Here is a 16,496-nt window from a genome sequence, read left to right as displayed (position 1 = left end):
TTTTGCATTTGTATGTTAACCTGTACATATCTGAGTGTATGGACTGTGCATAGTTCTCATCCAGCATTTCATCTTTGTATTTTGAAGTGTTTTTTTTTTTTTTTTTTATTGCATGCATGTTCCAGGTCATAACACTGCTGTCTATTTCCTACATGCTATCGTATGTAAATGTACAGTACTGTTTAAATCATTTAAAATGCATTTATCAATGGTTATTGTGGTGTTGGTAAATTATACATGCAGATCATGAACCTATAGAATTAGTGTTAAAGGGAAAATGTAGAATTTCTGTAGGACAGCAATCTCATATGGCTGCATGCTTCTCATTTCAATTCCTTTTAAAACGACATTTTGTATAGTAGTCATGGCATCTAGAGCTATAGAATGGAAATGTACATGTTCTTTTGCACTCAGATTTTAACCAACAGACAAGTTTAAGTATTTTTGTTTTGTACTTGGGTTAATATATTATATTTTAGGGTGCTAGGGACTTGAAGTGGCAAAGTTCTTACTGAACAAGAGGTAGAGACTTTGACTAGTTCATAGGATTCTAAAGTTTCAGCAATAGTGATATTCATTGCACGGCGAGGCGCAAGGCAAAGGACGTACTGGGGTTGTAATCAGAACTTAAGGCTATCAAGTGTCTTTTATGTTACAGGTTGTAAGAGTCTTTAGTGAAGATGGAACATGCAAAATGGTGGAGATTCTAGGAGACATGACGGCCAGGGACTTCTGCCAGTTGCTGATTTACAAAAGTCATTGTGTGGATGACAACAGCTGGACACTTGTGGAGCACCACCCTCACCAAGGATTAGGTAGGGATTGGTGGTGGCACTGTAACAATTATCACTTTATGAAATATCTTCCATCATACAATGGGAGAAGATCCTGTTTTTCATTTTTTTAGAGCACATTATTTTAAATATTTTCAGGAACATGTCAGATTTGCTACAATAAAGAATTCTATTCCAATGCAGAATTAATTAAGCATGACCTGTAGAAGAGTTTTTGTTTTTTTTAATAGCCTTGCATATTTCTCAGAATAAGCAGATAAGTACAAGGTAGAAGCAAAGAATTATTATTGATTTATTACAAGTTGAAATGCACAACATTAAAATGCTCATTGTGGATTTAAAGCCAATTGTAAAATGGATTTAAGTAGGTTAAATCTAATTAGTGAGTTTTAAATGCTGTAATGGCAAACCCAGAGGACCTGAGGACATCTCCGGCACGGCTTACATGAGCTAAAATTCTGCTGCGCCTTACTGGAGGTGCAGTAACTTCATGGTGTTATATAAGCTTTGGCATTTTTACAAATCTGAAATAGCTGTGAAAAAAAGTGGTCACATATTAATGTGATTTAAGCAAATATTGAGTCATTTAGATTAGTGTTTATTTTCTTGCAAATTTTAAATTAAGAAAGAGGGTTATTTACAAAAAACAAGTTATATAGAATATGAGGATAACTTTCTGACATCTAAAGCTCTGACTGCTGGAAACCCCAGTGATCTCGACATCTAGAGACCCTTGAGTGAATGCTCAACTTCTGCTCCATCCAGTAAACTGAGCATGCGCTACTCTGCTCCATTCAAGACAACGCTGCTGAACCGGGATATTGGGAGGGGGTGGGGGTGTGAGAGATTACCCATTGTATAATAAATCTGATCTACTGACTGATTTTCTTTGTCCTTTCTGTACCTTAAGGCCCCTTTACACAATGAGACTTTCTAGCGATCCCGACCTGGCCGGGATCGCTGGAAAGTCTCAACAGTCGCTGGTGAGCTGTTAAACAGGCAGATCTGGCCAACGACTCAGCAGCGATATGGACCTGCAGAACGACCTTGCTGGTTGTTCAGGACGTGTCACACAGCAGCTATTTGACAACTCACACCTATGTTAGGGGCATGGTGTTTGGCACTGAAGCCACCTAGGTGTCCTTTCTACACGCCCCCCTCAGCTCCGATTGGTGATCGCTAATGTGTTCTTATTGGCAACCGCAATCAGAATGCAACAGCGACCACCAATCGGAGGTAAGGGGGCGGGAAAGGGAACGCTATAGCATGCCTATGGGCTGGGTTCTATGTCGCTAACTAGGTCGTTGTAATGGTATCAAACACAGATACATGCTGCGCAGTGGGAAAAAAAGGACCAAAAAATGGTCCTGAAAGATTTGTAGCGATAAGTGATCTCACAGCTGGGGCCAGGTCACTGATGCGTGTCACACACTGCAATGTCGCTGGGGAGGTCGCGATTATGTCACAAAACCGGTGATGTTACAGCGATATCGCTAGCGATTATTGCAGTGTGTAAAGGGGCTTTACACTGCAGTTGTGAACTTTAACCTATTTTATAAAGGGTGCCAATAAATACTGTCATCTTTATATTGTCCAAACTGAAATCGAAATCCAAATAGTAAATGAGTATGTTACACACACATTATATATGTATATCTATATGTATATCCAGTGCTTTTTTTGCGGCGGTACGCGCTGGTAGAGCGTAACTGAAAATCTGAAGAGCTCCTCTGGCTCTGTCCACATGTATGATTTGAAAACTATGCAACTTAGCCATGTGCAGTAGAGGCACAAGCTAGAGGCGTATCTAGGGGGCAGCTGGAGGGGCGCTGTCGGGCTGCCTGCTGCTGCGGTGTGGAAGTCTGCCAGGGTGGGACCCGCTATTCTCTGAGCGCAGCTCACGCTGACAGCTGCACTCATAGAAAGGTGCAGCGCGTGGCTCCCACTGCTCAACTGTCCTTGTCTGTAAGACACTAGAACAATTGAAGTGGTGATCCCTGGCGCTGACTTACAGGTCAGCGCGACGGCTTTCATGTGATCAGGTCAGCTGATCACACTGCTGACCGGAAGCCAGCGCTGCAGCGCGGAGTCGGCAAATAAATGCTGTTAAGTGCTCCACTGTGGAGCTGAAGACACGGAAGAGAAACATTATGGGGTGAGAGGGGAGTTTTTATGAAACAGTATGGGGGAGAGAGGGTGGGGGAGGGAACTATCTGTGGACACACTTTGGGGGAACAGAGGGTGGGGAGGGGGCAATATCTATATACACAGTATGGGGTGGGAGGGTGAACTATCTGGACAGAGTATGGTGGGAAGAGACGATGGGGAGGGGGAAAGTATTTTTGGACACAGTATGGGGAGAGAGGATGAGGTTTCATGCATGGGAAGAGGGAGGATGAGGTTTCATGCATGGGGACAGAGGATGGGGGGTGATGCATGGGGACAGAGGATGTGAAGCAAACTGGAAAGAAATTTTGAGGACACAGAATAAAGAGTGACATGGTATGAGGAGCAAGTGGGCAGGATGTGGAGTGAGGTGGAAAAGTATATGGACACACAGGAGGTAGTGAGAAGACAGTAAGGGATGAGAAGAATGTGAGGGGCACAGAATAAAGACTGGGTAGTGGAGGGGGGTGGTATGGAGAGGGGGCAGAATGGGAGGACAGTGTGAGGTTATAGCAACGACTGGGAGTGTGATGAAGGCACAGTATAAAGACTGGGCAATATAAGGGGACACAGTGTAAAGGACAGTAGGCTCAGTTTGGAAAGAGCGGGAATATGGAGGGCATGCACCATAAGAGGGACAGTGTGGGTCATATTTTGTGCAGAGAATACTGTGAGGGGCCATTATTTATTCTGGGGCACAGCATAGGGCAGATATTTTTAAATAGAAGTATTATAATCATTCTGTTACTTTTAGGGGCATCGTGTTGGGATGTGCTGCAGAAGACCGGAGAAGATGGAAATCGGTAGAGACGAGATGTGAATGTGAAAAGTCATCATGGCGTCAGGACAAGGTGAATAGAAAGAAACAACATCATCTATAAGGTACCTGAATGTAAATATTTATTTGTGATACTGACTATGTCTTATCATTAGGCCTTGGTCCCACTTGCACATTGCTTCTGATGTGAACGCAATGGGACCCCCCACTGATCAGCTGATTATGGTGCAGGTGGCCAGAAATGCTGATTTCTGGATCTTCTCCGTCCTCTGATGGTGTCCGGCCGGGTACTGCACATCCGCCTCATTGATTTTAATAGGAGACTGCTGCCACTATGAGAAGATGGAGCAGATCCAGAACTGAGCACTTCCGGCCGGCACCTAGAGTAGGGAATTGGCGAGGTTGCCAGGTACTGGACCCCGACCAGTCAGATCTATCTTAAGGAAAGGTCATTAATGTTAAAGTAGTGGAAATCTCTTTTAATAAAGTCTTGTGCCGTCTGATAAGTTAAGGGTTACTATGTTTTTATTTATGTTAGGAGCATTAAAAGGGTTGTCCACATTTGTGACGAGTCTGCAGCCACACTGTGTCACTGCAGCCTTCTGAATTTTCACAGTGCGCACACTGCACGCTGTCAGGATTCTCTGGTGGCGGCAGTGAGAGTGGGAGGTTATGAAGCTGCAAGCATGCGATTTACATAGATGTGGTCACGTGCTGAACAGGCATGCTCAATGAAAATGAATTGACTGAGGCCGGACACAACAAATCAGAATGTGGCCAGAAGTATTCAATTCTCATACTTGTGCTCACATGACCATCCACCCTCTCCACTGGCACCGACACTCCTAAACCTGCTCCTCAATCTCGTCCGGCAGCGCCTGACAGCAGCCTCGCCTCTGAGATGAGTACCAGCAAATATTTTCTTACAAAAAAAGCACTATGTATATCTGTATGTATATCTGTATATATATCTGTATGTATATCTATATGTGACTTAACTGAAGAAAAACCCTAAAATTACACGTGTATATATGTATGTATTATATATATAGAAATAATTTTAGTGCTTTTTTCACAGCTATTCAGATACACACAAGTAATTTTAGTACTCAGTTTGCCTCACTGTAAAAATACAGCCTTTTTAGTTCTTCTGTTATGTTGCTGTTTAAAAGATACTTCTACATACAATACTTCCACAAATAAGAGCACCATGTGCATTCAAGGCAGTGAGTTGAAATTATAAAATAAATTCCTTAGATGAAAGCCCATGTTTAAAACTACACCCGTTAAGGTTTTTTTGTTCCAGATATTGACTTGCTGCACAATCCATTGTGCCTAGCTTGTGCTTCTAGAGTAAGTGCTTGTGCTTCACTACAGTAGTGGCATACATGCTGATGGTAACTTCTGTATGGGCGCACTGCAGGGCTCTGAAGGGAGGGGTGAGCCTTTTACCTTTAGGACATCTCATAGCTACTAGGGCTGAGCGGATCTGAACTGTAAAAGTCCGGATCCACGCGGTTTCAAAGATTTCCAAGTGCCGGATCAGGATTCTGGGTGCACGATCCGGATCCGGCACTGGGGAAAAGAATTAAGAAATAAAACAACGTTTCATACTTACCGACACTCGATGTCATGGCGGCACACTGCTTCCGGGTCGCGCATTAACTTCCACTACTGTGCATTGTATACACACAACTTTCAGTGTTTTCCTTGCCCACCGGCCGTCCTCTCATCTGTGATTGGTTGCAGGCGGACGCGCCCCCAGATTGTGACAGTATCTGCCTGCCGTGCAGTCATTGTCTGCACAGCCAGCGGTCATGCTCTATAGCCGCTGGCTGTGTTATGCAGCAGAGCTGAAGCGGTGTGGAACCTCGTGTGGATTACGCCGGAGCTGCATGGTGTTTGGGGTTAATAAAGAGATGGAGGGTGTGTGTTTTGTACTTTATTCCAAAAAAGGATTTTTCTCTGTTTACTTTAATTTACAGGTTAGTGTGATGCAGGTATCTAATAGATGCAGCAATACCGGGCGGCTGCGGGCTGAGAATACCAGCCCCCAGCCGGCTTTATCTTAACTGGGGATGAAAATTAAGGGGAGCACACGTCTGTTATTTTTTTTTTTTTTAAATTATTTATTTAAATAAAAAAAAGCCGCATGGGTTTTTTCTTAAGCTGGAGTTACACTTGCGAGGGACTCCCGTGAGTCTGACATCGCAGCACAGCCGCACGCGCTTCTGAAAGGAGCGTGCATGTGTTTGTGTACATGCACGCTCATGCTCAGAGAGCAGCAGGCTGTGTCTGGTGATGTGATGTCAGACTTGTACGAGTCTGACAGGGCACCACCGACACAGCCGCACACTTTTGATAGGAACGTGCGTGTGTTTCAGAAATCACATGCACGTTCACCATACTGACCCGCAGACACTTGCACTGCTCCCCCCCCACACCCAGCAGCTGTCCTGTCGCCTGTGATTGGTTGTAGTCAGCTGAAACGCTGCCACTCAGGGTGGGGGCGCGTCTAGCTGCAACCAATTACACGCGCCGGTGGGCGGGCAAAACAACGAGTATCAAATTGTCTGCTCCGGAAGGGAAAAGCGTGACCCGGAAGGAGTTTGCTACCATGACACAACCTCGGATGAGTACACCGTGCACGCTCCTACCCCCCCCCCCCCCTATCCCCTCCACAAACTTTTTTAATTTCCATATTCTGGTCCCCATACTTATAAAGGCACCGAAATCTGGAGCGGATCCAGATTTTTTATTTTTTTTTTTTCAATCGGCAGTGATCCGCCGGTCACAAATTTTGGCGAATTCGATAAACTCTGGTAGCTACCAGTAAAGTTAAAACCCTGAGAAGTGACCCAAAGTTATTACATTGCTTTAGATATTTACCTAGGGGTATAAAAGAAACCCTTGTTTCAGTTAGGAATTAACCAAAATTTAAAGCGGTTTTCCCAGAAACAGTTTATTTTCATCAGTAGATCATGGAATAATAAATTAATAATATTTATTTTTCACAATTTCAGGTGTTTAAAAAAAAAAAAATAATAAAAAAAAAAAATGTTCCTGTGCTGAGAATCTTACTTGTGTCCCTGGTATGTACTGTTTAATGGCCGTGTCTGACCATACAGGGACATTGTCTGATCATACCACATCTCCTGGGGAGGGGAGGAAGTAAGAGTATACAGACATTACAGCATGGAATCACAGCTTCTGATTTCTTTGAGGTAAAACCTGTTTTAAAACAGGGATGAAAATGCTTCATATAACAGAATCATTTATGATCTTGTGCTGGCCTGTCGATTATACATTCCGTATATCCTCCCTTACCCAGGAGCTGTGGTATGATCAGACCATGTCCCTGTAGAAAGCATTGTTGACCTTAGGGAGATCAACATATCCACTGCGGAGACACCATCACGTGTTTCTCAACGCAGTGATTCTAGAGCAACGCCCCCTGGGAAGTATGTAAATAAGAAAGCCGCGGAGACACCATCACGTGTTTCTCAACGCTGCCAGGAAACTAGCCAGGTCTTTCACCGGGAAGGAACAACCACGGGAAGGGCAGTCTCCAGTCAAGGAGACCACCTATGCCAAACATGGTATCCATCCACACAGCCGTTTCGGGGTATTTGCCCCTCATCAGTGTGGAGTAGGAATCTGGCTAGTGGGGACAATGCCTAGTAAAAGACTACTAGGCATTGCCCCCCCTAGCCAGATTCCTACTCCACACTGATGAGGGGCAAATACCCCGAAACGGCTGTCTGTGGATGGATACCATGTTTGGCATAGGTGGTCTCCTTGACTGGAGACTGCCCTTCCCGTGGTTGTTCCTTCCCGGTGAAAGACCTGGCTAGTTTCCTGGCAGCGTTGAGAAACACGTGATGGTGTCTCCGCGGCTTTCTTATTTGCATGTCCCTGTAGAGTCAGACATGGCCATTACACAGTACAAGGGCACATATATAAGATTATCTCAGCACAGGGATTTACTTATTATTCCAACTTATTATTCCAAGATCTGTTAATTAAAATGAACTTTATTTGAGGCACAACCATTTTAAATTGAAACACTGTACTCAATCTGAATATATGAATGTGTGTGTTTATATATATATATATATATATATATATATAATACACACATATATATATATATATATATATATATATATATATAATTTCTCTATAGCTCATTTTTGCATACAGTTTTGTTTTAACCCCTTTTAATCATGACGTAAATTTGCATCCTATGGAGGCTCCCTTTCTTTGACGCAGGCTTGCTCATAAACGTAGCCATAATGTTCTGACAAAGTGTAGTTTTTCGTCCATTATATGCGTTTTCCTGCTGCTAGGGGAGCTTAGCGCCACCCAATGCTGTTAACCTGTTTAGAGACAGTGGTATTTACAATGTCCGGCCAAGGGTGCCAGAGTTGCGCTCACTGTCGAGGGTCTGCTGAATTCCACTGTACCAGTCCTAACTGTGGTCTTAGGCCTCATTCGCACGCTGCATTATTTGCCGCTTTTGTTTGTGCAGTTTGTGGCACAAAATTGCATGCATTTCCTTCCCGATCAAAGTGGCTGTGCGCACGTTGAGTTTTTTTTCTGCTGCAGTGATGACCACAAAACTACAGTATGTCCAATTTTTTTTTTTTTTTTTTTGTCCATGCATTTTTCACTAGTGATAGGAGGACTCAGATACCCGGGTTTGGCAGGGATTGAGCCTGGTATCTTGCCGGATGCTGGTGCCTGTATGTCTATGGGGACCAGAATCCAGCACAAGGAGGTAGGAGCAAGCACTTCATACTGAATCACCAGTGCGGCTGTACGCTCCGCCTCCTTCGGCCACTTATTCACTTCCGAGGCCACTCATTTAACTTCATTGCATTTGCACTGCTTACCTCGCTCACCAGCGTCTGTGATTGGTTGAAACAAGATACATTCAGCTGCACACTAAAAAGCCAACAATGTATAAGGGAACTCTGGTATTGCATTATTGCTATAGGAATCTATGAAAAAAAGATCTAGTCTATGTATTGGCCAATGCATGTAAGCCCGGTCACCACCGCAATGTATAATCTCTGTAAATCGGGAACCTAACTTGAAATGCCACTATCAGGGTTAAAAACATCCATCAAAAGATTATATGAATAATCAGGTCCATGTTAAGACATTTATACCATAAGGAGTCACCACCAAACCAACATGTTCCTACAGAAGACCTCCATATTTTTACCTGTAATATCAATAAGCATAAACAACCAAAAATATATCGGTTTCCTAATAAATATGCTTTATTTCATATAATTTTCCTTTCGTCACGACAGCACCCACGAGAGAGGGATCCGCCCCCTTCAGGACAGGAAACCTACAGATAAAAAGGGGCGGTCTCCCTCCCTCATCAGTTGGTTTCCTGTCCTGCAGGGATCGGAACCTACAGTACCTGGGTCCGGTTGAGTCCGTGCAGTCTCCTGGGGAACGGCGGAGCTCAGGATCCGGAAGCACGGTCGGTGGAGCTCCCCTCGTGGACTCCGTCCTCCGGTGCACCTCGTCCTCTTTCTCTTGGTCCGGCTTTGCCTCCAGGGAAATGACTCCTGCAACAGAGCGTGCTTCTTCCGGGTTTCTCGTCACGTGTGTGTCGGCGGGGGGGCCCTGCCGCGTCGGCGCGCGCTCTCTGCTGCAGTGACCCGGAAGTGCACAGGAGCGCTTCCGGGGGAGTGCCCGGGGAGGTTCCTGGTGAAGCCCGCGGACCCCTACATCCGGAGCCGGACGCTGCGTGTGACGGTGAGTTGCTTTCTGTCGGTCGGGCCGGAGCCTCTCCCTGTGTCGCGTGCCTGCGACTTCCGGCTGCACGGCGTGTGCACACGGGAGGGGGTGTGTCCGGAGCCTGCCACGTCCGCGCTCTGTCTCCACGGCGGTAGCCCGGCAGTACTACTGCTCCTGCGGCTCGGATGAGGATCTCTGCCAGCCCTGCCCTCCTGTCCGGGGTCGGTGCCTTTCTGGGTGGCGGTCCCTCTGCCATCAGCGTCCCATCTCACATGCTGTGGAATTCCTGGTCTGTGACCTCCTGGCCGCTGTGTCCTCCTGGCCGCTGTGTCCTCCTGGCCGCTGTGTCCTCCTGGCCGCTGTGTCCTCCTGGCCGCTGTGTCCTCCTGGCCGCTGTGTCCTCCTGGCCGCTGTGTCCTCCTGGCCGCTGTGTCCTCCTGGCCGCTGTGTCCTCCTGGCCGCTGTGTCCTCCTGGCCGCTGTGTCCTCCTGGCCGCTGTGTCCTCCTGGCCTCTGTGGCCTCCTGACTTCTGTGGCCTCTGGGCTTCTTGGCTTCCGTGGCCTCCGGGCCTCTTGGCTTCCGTGGCCTCCGGGCCTCTTGGCTTCCGTGGCCTCCGGGCCTCTTGGCTTCCGTGGCCTCCGGGCCTCTTGGCTTCCGTGGCCTCCGGGCCTCTTGGCTTCTGGGCCTCTTGGCTTCTGGGCTTCTTGGCTTCTGTGGCCTCTGGGCTTCTTGGCTTCTGTGGCCTCTTGGCTTCTGTGGCCTCTGGGCCTCTTGGCTTCTGTGGCCTCTTGGCTTCTGTGGCCTCTGGGCCTCTTGGCTTCTGTGGCCTCCGGGCCTCCTGGCTTCTGTGGCCTCCGGGCCTCCTGGCTTCTGTGGCCTCCGGGCCTCCTGGCTTCTGTGGCCTCCGGGCCTCCTGGCTTCTGTGGCCTCCGGGCCTCCTGGCTTCTGTGGCCTCTGGGCCTTCTGGCTTCTGTGGCCTCCTGGTCTCTGTGGCCTCTTGGTCTTGGTCTCTGTGCCTCTTGGCCTCTGTGCCTCTAGGCCTCTGTGCCTCTTGGCCTCTGTGCCTCCGGGCCTCTGTGCCTCCGGACCTCGGGCCTCTGTGCCCCCTGGCCTCATGCTTCCTGGCCTCATGCTTCCTGGCCTCGTACCTCTGTACCTCTGTGCCTCCTGGCCTTGGGCCTCTGTGCCTCCTGGCCTCTGGCCTCGGGCCTCTGTGCCTCCTGGCCTTGGTGCCTCCTGGCCTCGGTGCCTCCTGGCCTCGGACCTCTGTGCCTCCTGGCCTTGGTGCCTCCTGGCCTCGTTGCCTCCTGGCCTCGGACCTCTGTGCCTCCTGGCCTTGGTGCCTCCTGGCCTCGGGCCTCTGTGCCTCCTGGCCTCGGTGCCTCCTGGCCTCGGACCTCTGTGTCTCCTACCTCTGTGCCTTGTGCTTCCTGGCCGCGTGCCTCTGTTGCCTCCTGGCCTCGTGCCTCCTGCCTCTGTGCTTCCGGGTCTTCTGCTTCCTGGCCTCTGTGCTTCCTGGCCTCCTGGCCTCTGTGCTTCCTGGCCTCTGTGCTCCTGGCCTCTGTGCTTCCTGGCCTCTGGGCCTCCTGGCCTCGGGGGCCTCCGGCCTTCCTGGTCTCTGGGCCTCCTGGCCTCGGGGGCCTCCGGCCTTCCTGGTCTCTGGGCCTCCTGGCCTCGGGGGCCTCCGGCCTTCCTGGTCTCTGGGCCTCCTGGCCTCGGGGGCCTCTGGCCTTCCTGGTCTCTGGGCCTCCTGGCCTCGGGGGCCTCTGTGGCTTCCTGGCCTCTGTGGCTTCCTGGCCTCTGTGGCTTCCTGGCCTCTGGGCCTCCCGACCTTGGGCCTCCTGGCCCCGTGCCTCTGGGCCTCCTGGCCTCGGGCCTCTGTGCCTCCTGCCCTCTGTGTCTCCTGGCCTCCTGCCCTCTGCCTCCTGGCCTCTGGGCGCCTCTGTGCCTCTGGGCCTCTGTGCCTCTGGGCCTTTGGGCCTCTGGGCCTCTGTGCCTCTGGGCCTTTGGGCCTCTGGGCCTCTATGCCTCTTGGCCTCTGGGCGCCTCTGTGCCTCTGGGCCTCTGTGCCTCTGGGCCTCTGTGCCTCTGGGCCTCTGTGCCTCTGGGCCTTTGGGCCTCTTGGCCTCTATGCCTCGGGGCCTCCGGGCTTCTGTGGCCTTTTGGCCGCATGGGCCTGTGTCCTGGTCTTACGCCTCTCCCCTGGCGCCTTGCGCCTCTTGTCTTGTGCTTCTGACCTCGTGCCTCTGGCCGGACGTCTCTGCCCTCTCTCCCGCCTTCCGCCTCTGACGCCTTGCGCCTCCCTGGCCTTGCGCCTGGCGCCTCGAGATCCCTCTCTCGGGACAGCGGGAGGACCTGGATCTGGTGTTCCTTACTGCTCCCTTCTGGCCCAGCCGTCCCTGGTTCTCCCTCCTGAGTCGCGTGCCTCTCCCGGGCCCCTGGGTTCTTCCGCCCCGGCTAGCCCTCCTGTCACGGAGTCCCTTCCTTCCTCCCCGCGTCACGGGACTCAACTTGCCGGCGTGTTTTTTGTGGGGGCGTTGCTGCCTTCCCGTCCTTGCTGCGCAGTAGGCCGCCAGTCCGCACCTGACCTTGTGGTCAGCCGTGGTTACTCTTCCTTGCCTCCCTTCCTGACTCCTCGTCTGCTGCGGTCCCGATGTCCTCTGTTCTGGCGTTCTCCGGTCGGGAAGGGCTATGGGTCTCTCGGTCGGTCCCCTCCGGGTGCCTGTTTCTGCCTGGGCGCCCTGTTCGATTCCCATATTGCGGGTTCTGGGGGGTTGTGCGCTTCCTTCCGGCTGGTGGCCGCAGCCGGCCCTTCCGTGTACCCGGCGCTCCTCCCTGGGATCTTGCTCTAGGGAGGGGCGCCCTGACCCTTGCGCCCTTCGAGCCCCTCTTCTCCTCGTCCGATACGTTGCTGTCCCTGACCCCCGCCTCTTTGTCGCCCTTGCTTCTGCCGGGCGTGTTCGCGACCGTCCGGCCCTGTCTGTTGGTCCTCCCTTCCTTGGGGTGTTCCGGATCGAATTGTTCTGGTGGCGGTCCCAGCTTCTTGCCCCGGGTGGCGTCCCTGTTTCCCCTCAGTCGAGTGCTTTTTCTCCCTTCCTTCGTTTCGCAACCTAGGCTGGGGGGGGCACTGTTCTCCCCTGGGTCGCTCGGTCGGCCCCTTGGCGGCAGGATAGGTCTTTGTTTTTTGTCTTTTCAGGGTTCCGGATGAGGTCCTCTGGTGCCATAACGTCCCTTGCCCCGATGGCTGTGGGCTGCTGTTTCCCTCACATCTGTGGTGCAGCAAGTTCCTCTGTCCTCCTCGGTGACGGATCGTTCTCCGGGGTGGTGGGCCTCCTCTTTGGTGGCCGTGGCGGATGTCTCATCGTCGGTATTTGTAAGGCTGCGACCTGGTCTTCTCCTTCCACCTTTTCCGGGCTCTGCCGGCTGGCCCTTTGTTCTTCCACTGACCTTCCGTTTGGCGGCTTGGCCCTTCACATGGTTATCCCGCCCTCTGTGTGTATTCTCTCTAAGTCTCTCGTGGGTGCTGTCGTGACGAAAGGAAAAGACTAAATTACTTACCGGTAATGGGATTTTCCTGAGTCCACGACAGCACCCTTTACACCCCTGCCCTTCCTTTGTTTGTTTTTTTTTCACGCTTCGGTGTCCTGGGATTTGTCTGTTTTGTTTACTAATTCATTGGCGGTTCCTCTCCCGTTCTCTGCAACCAACTGATGAGGGAGCGGGACCGCCCCTTTTTATCTGTAGGTTTCCTGTCCTGAAGGGGGCGGATCCCTCTCTCGTGGGTGCTGTCGTGGACTCAGGAAAATCCCATTACCGGTAAGTAATTTAGTCTTTTTAATTTTTCATATGATATCATAAGGATGCAAAAAGGTGAACAAAGCAACATACAAAGATGTGCACATGTTAAAACTGCAAACTGCAGGGGGGTGTGTCTGAATAAACAGCGTCTGAGGGAGACAGTCATATAACATTAATAATCATCACAACTCTCCATGGATGGAGCATGAGTACTCGTGTCAATATGTAAGCATGTCAATCACATGTGGGATTGGTTGTAAACCTGGCAAATAGACAATCAAAAAGTATAATGTATGATTTCCAATGTCACATACATAAATGCACATATCAATTCCCAAACTTCAAATGACTGCAGCAAAACCACATTTGACATATAGAGTACTTGCTGATAGACCGCACAATGCCAGGGTCTGTCTCACATGGAGGATTGCGGAACCACCTGGGACCACGTACAAATATAATAACCTACCCAGGTGTCACCGCAGACACACCACCCTGCACCTCGACGCGTTTCGCTATCGCTTCGTCGGGAGGTGCAGGTGTGAAGTGTAAGGCTGCTTTTTAACCCGGGCAAGTAAAACTTACCGTCCTATGGCGGCGCGCTCCGGTGATCAGATGTCCAACCTCCACTGCGACCGGCGTCCAGGAACACAGTGTGCGCATGCGCGCGTACACTCTGCACCTGATAGGACGCCAGGCAAAGGGGAGGAGAGGAGATCAGACCACCGTGCGCGCACAGGACAGAAGACAAAACAGCCATTTTTGAAAAGGTATGCAAAGAGGGCAAACATGCAATTGCAATTATAAGATAAAATAAGCAATTGTATTTCATTATATTCTTATCACAAGCATGAGATACTCTGAAAATTCCCAAATCAGGCCGGTTCCTCTTCTCTATAGTAGATTGTTGTGCTTTTCCATATGTCCAAGAAAAAACAGCCATATCTAAAAAATATATTAAAATGAAATATTAAAACATGTGGTAAACAGCAGGCAGCCAGAGATCCAACACCTCTTAACAGGACAGAAACGTGAGCCCCGTCAGTTATTAAATTAAAAAGGGCTTGTAACTAATAACATCATTTAGACCTTTGGGTTTAACAGTGTCTAAGATTGTTATCCATCGGGCTTCCTTTTGATGTAATAGATTTTTCATATCTCCCCCTCTTGCCCCAAAATGGATCTTCTCTATACCCCTAAATTTAAGTAATCGCCAATTGCAATTATGTTTGTCTTTAAAATGTTTAGGAATGTTTTTTAAAAGGCAAATTTCTTCGGGTTTTTGTATCTTGACAGCATTTTTTATATCCCGGATAGGCTCCAGAATACGTACCCGGAACTCCCGTGTAGTCAAGCCGACATAAATCAGTCCACAAGGACAGATGGCCCAGTAGATAATCCAGGAGGTTCGACAATTAATAAAATGTACAATTTTGTACGCATTTTCTTGAGACGAGTCCCAGAACTCCTCCGCACGATCTATTTGTGGGCAAGCTCCACAGTCGCCACATGACCGTAACCACGGCTACAGGTTGCAGCCCCCAGCCGTGTGCTTATCTTTGCTGTGTATCAAAATAAGAGGAACCGCAAGTAGATTTTTTTGGTTTTTTTTTTCTTCATTTAAATAAATCATTTAAAAAAAAAGGAGTGCAGTTAACCCACCAATTTTGATACCCAGCCAAAATAAATTTATTCACCATATGCCCATATAAATTATATTTCCCCACAAAGTGGTCAAGCTTCAAACATTAATGCAATACACTATGGTTTGGTTAAAACCAATTTCTTTGTCGCTTCTAATTGGGAGACCCAGACAATTGGTGTATAGCTACTGCCTCCGGAGGCCACACAAAGTACTACACTTAAAAGTGTAAGGCCCCTCCCCTTCTGGCTATACACCCCCCCGTGGGATCACGGGCTCCTCAGTTTTATGCTTTGTGCGAAGGAGGCCAGACATCCACGCATAGCTCCACTGTTTAGTCAGCAGCAGCTGCTGACTATGTCGGATGGAAGAAAAGAGGGCCCATACGAGGGCCCCCAGCATGCTCCCTTCTCACCCCACTTTCTGTCGGCGGTGTTTGTTAAGGTTGAGGTACCCATTGCGGGTACGGAGGCTGGAGCCCACATGCTGATTCCTTCCCCATCCCCATTAGGGCTCTGGGTGAAGTGGGACTTTACCGGTCTCCGGGCACTGAGGCCGTGCTCCATCCACAGCCCCTGGAGGATCTGCTGGATACGGAGCGGAGTTTCCTCAGGGACAGGACCCTGCTCCATCAAGGTACTCCGTGTCCCCGTGCTTATCGCACGCACACTGCAGCATTGCTGGGTGTGTTAGTGCGCCGGGGTAAACAGCGCTGCTGCGCTTGTGCCGTTACTCACTACAGCTCTGCTGAGTGAGGTGACTTAGTACGATCGGCCGATCCGGCCGCGGGGGTCAGTTTTTACTGCGTCGCGGCTGGGATTTGTGGTGCGCCGGGGACTTCCGCGCTGGCCGTGCATATATGACGGCCGCGCTAGATTACTACAGTCCCCGGCTTTTGCGGCCTAGTTCGTATCGTTCCCGCCCCCAGACCTGCCAGTCAGGAGGAGGGCGGGACGCTGTACAGACCAGCAGCGCTAAGAGCTGGAGTCTGTTTTACATACTCCAGCCCTCACACTAGGCACAGTGGGACGCAGTTTCCCGCACTTTTGTTTGTGACGCCCACGGTCCGCCCCTCTTCACAGGACGCCGGCAGCCATTCCTGCCTGCACGCTGAGCTGCAGAGGGGAGACGGGGAGACTCAGACAAGGGATTCTACGACCTCACACCCGCTTTTCAGCGGGCGGTAAGCAGCCCTCAAGGGCTCTCCCCCACTTGTGCCATAGTGTACTTTGTATTTTGTGCTGGCAGTACTTTGCACTGTACAGTCGCTGGTGATTTTCTGCTATATACCCTCCTTAGATTTCTCAAGGAGACAACAGCATGTCGTCCGCAAAAAGCAAAAGTGCCAAGGCACGGACTTTATATGCTGCTTGTACCGCATGTGGGGCTACTCTACCGGCAGGTTCCACTGACCCCCATTGTGTGCAGTGCTCGGCCCCTGTGGCAATTGCTCAGCCGGGGCCGCTGCTAGAGGTGACCCAGGGAGAACCACCTGTGAATGCTGTCCAGGTGACAGGGACGGAGTTTGCAGCTTTTGCTGACAGATTGTCTATGACTA

At 50.0% G+C, this 16,496-nt stretch overlaps 1 protein-coding gene across 4 annotated transcripts in view; it reads left to right on the top strand.

Annotated features, from left to right (window-relative positions):
- GRB10 (growth factor receptor bound protein 10) overlaps positions 1 to 16,496 on the top strand; it is a 148,746-nt gene that overhangs the window by 59,859 nt on the left and 72,391 nt on the right. For all 4 annotated transcript variants that reach the window (XM_075315044.1, XM_075315043.1, XM_075315042.1 and 1 more), the window contains one exon: positions 659 to 815. In XM_075315044.1, coding sequence (XP_075171159.1) covers positions 659 to 815 — 157 coding nt within the window. The remainder of the gene's footprint in view (positions 1 to 658; positions 816 to 16,496) is intronic.

The sequence above is a fragment of the Anomaloglossus baeobatrachus genome, chromosome 6, assembly GCF_048569485.1.
Source record: "Anomaloglossus baeobatrachus isolate aAnoBae1 chromosome 6, aAnoBae1.hap1, whole genome shotgun sequence".
NCBI classification, from domain to species: Eukaryota; Metazoa; Chordata; class Amphibia; order Anura; family Aromobatidae; genus Anomaloglossus; species Anomaloglossus baeobatrachus.
The sequence above is the reverse complement of the archived record's forward strand: the minus strand, read 5'-3'. Positions and strand labels throughout refer to the sequence as shown.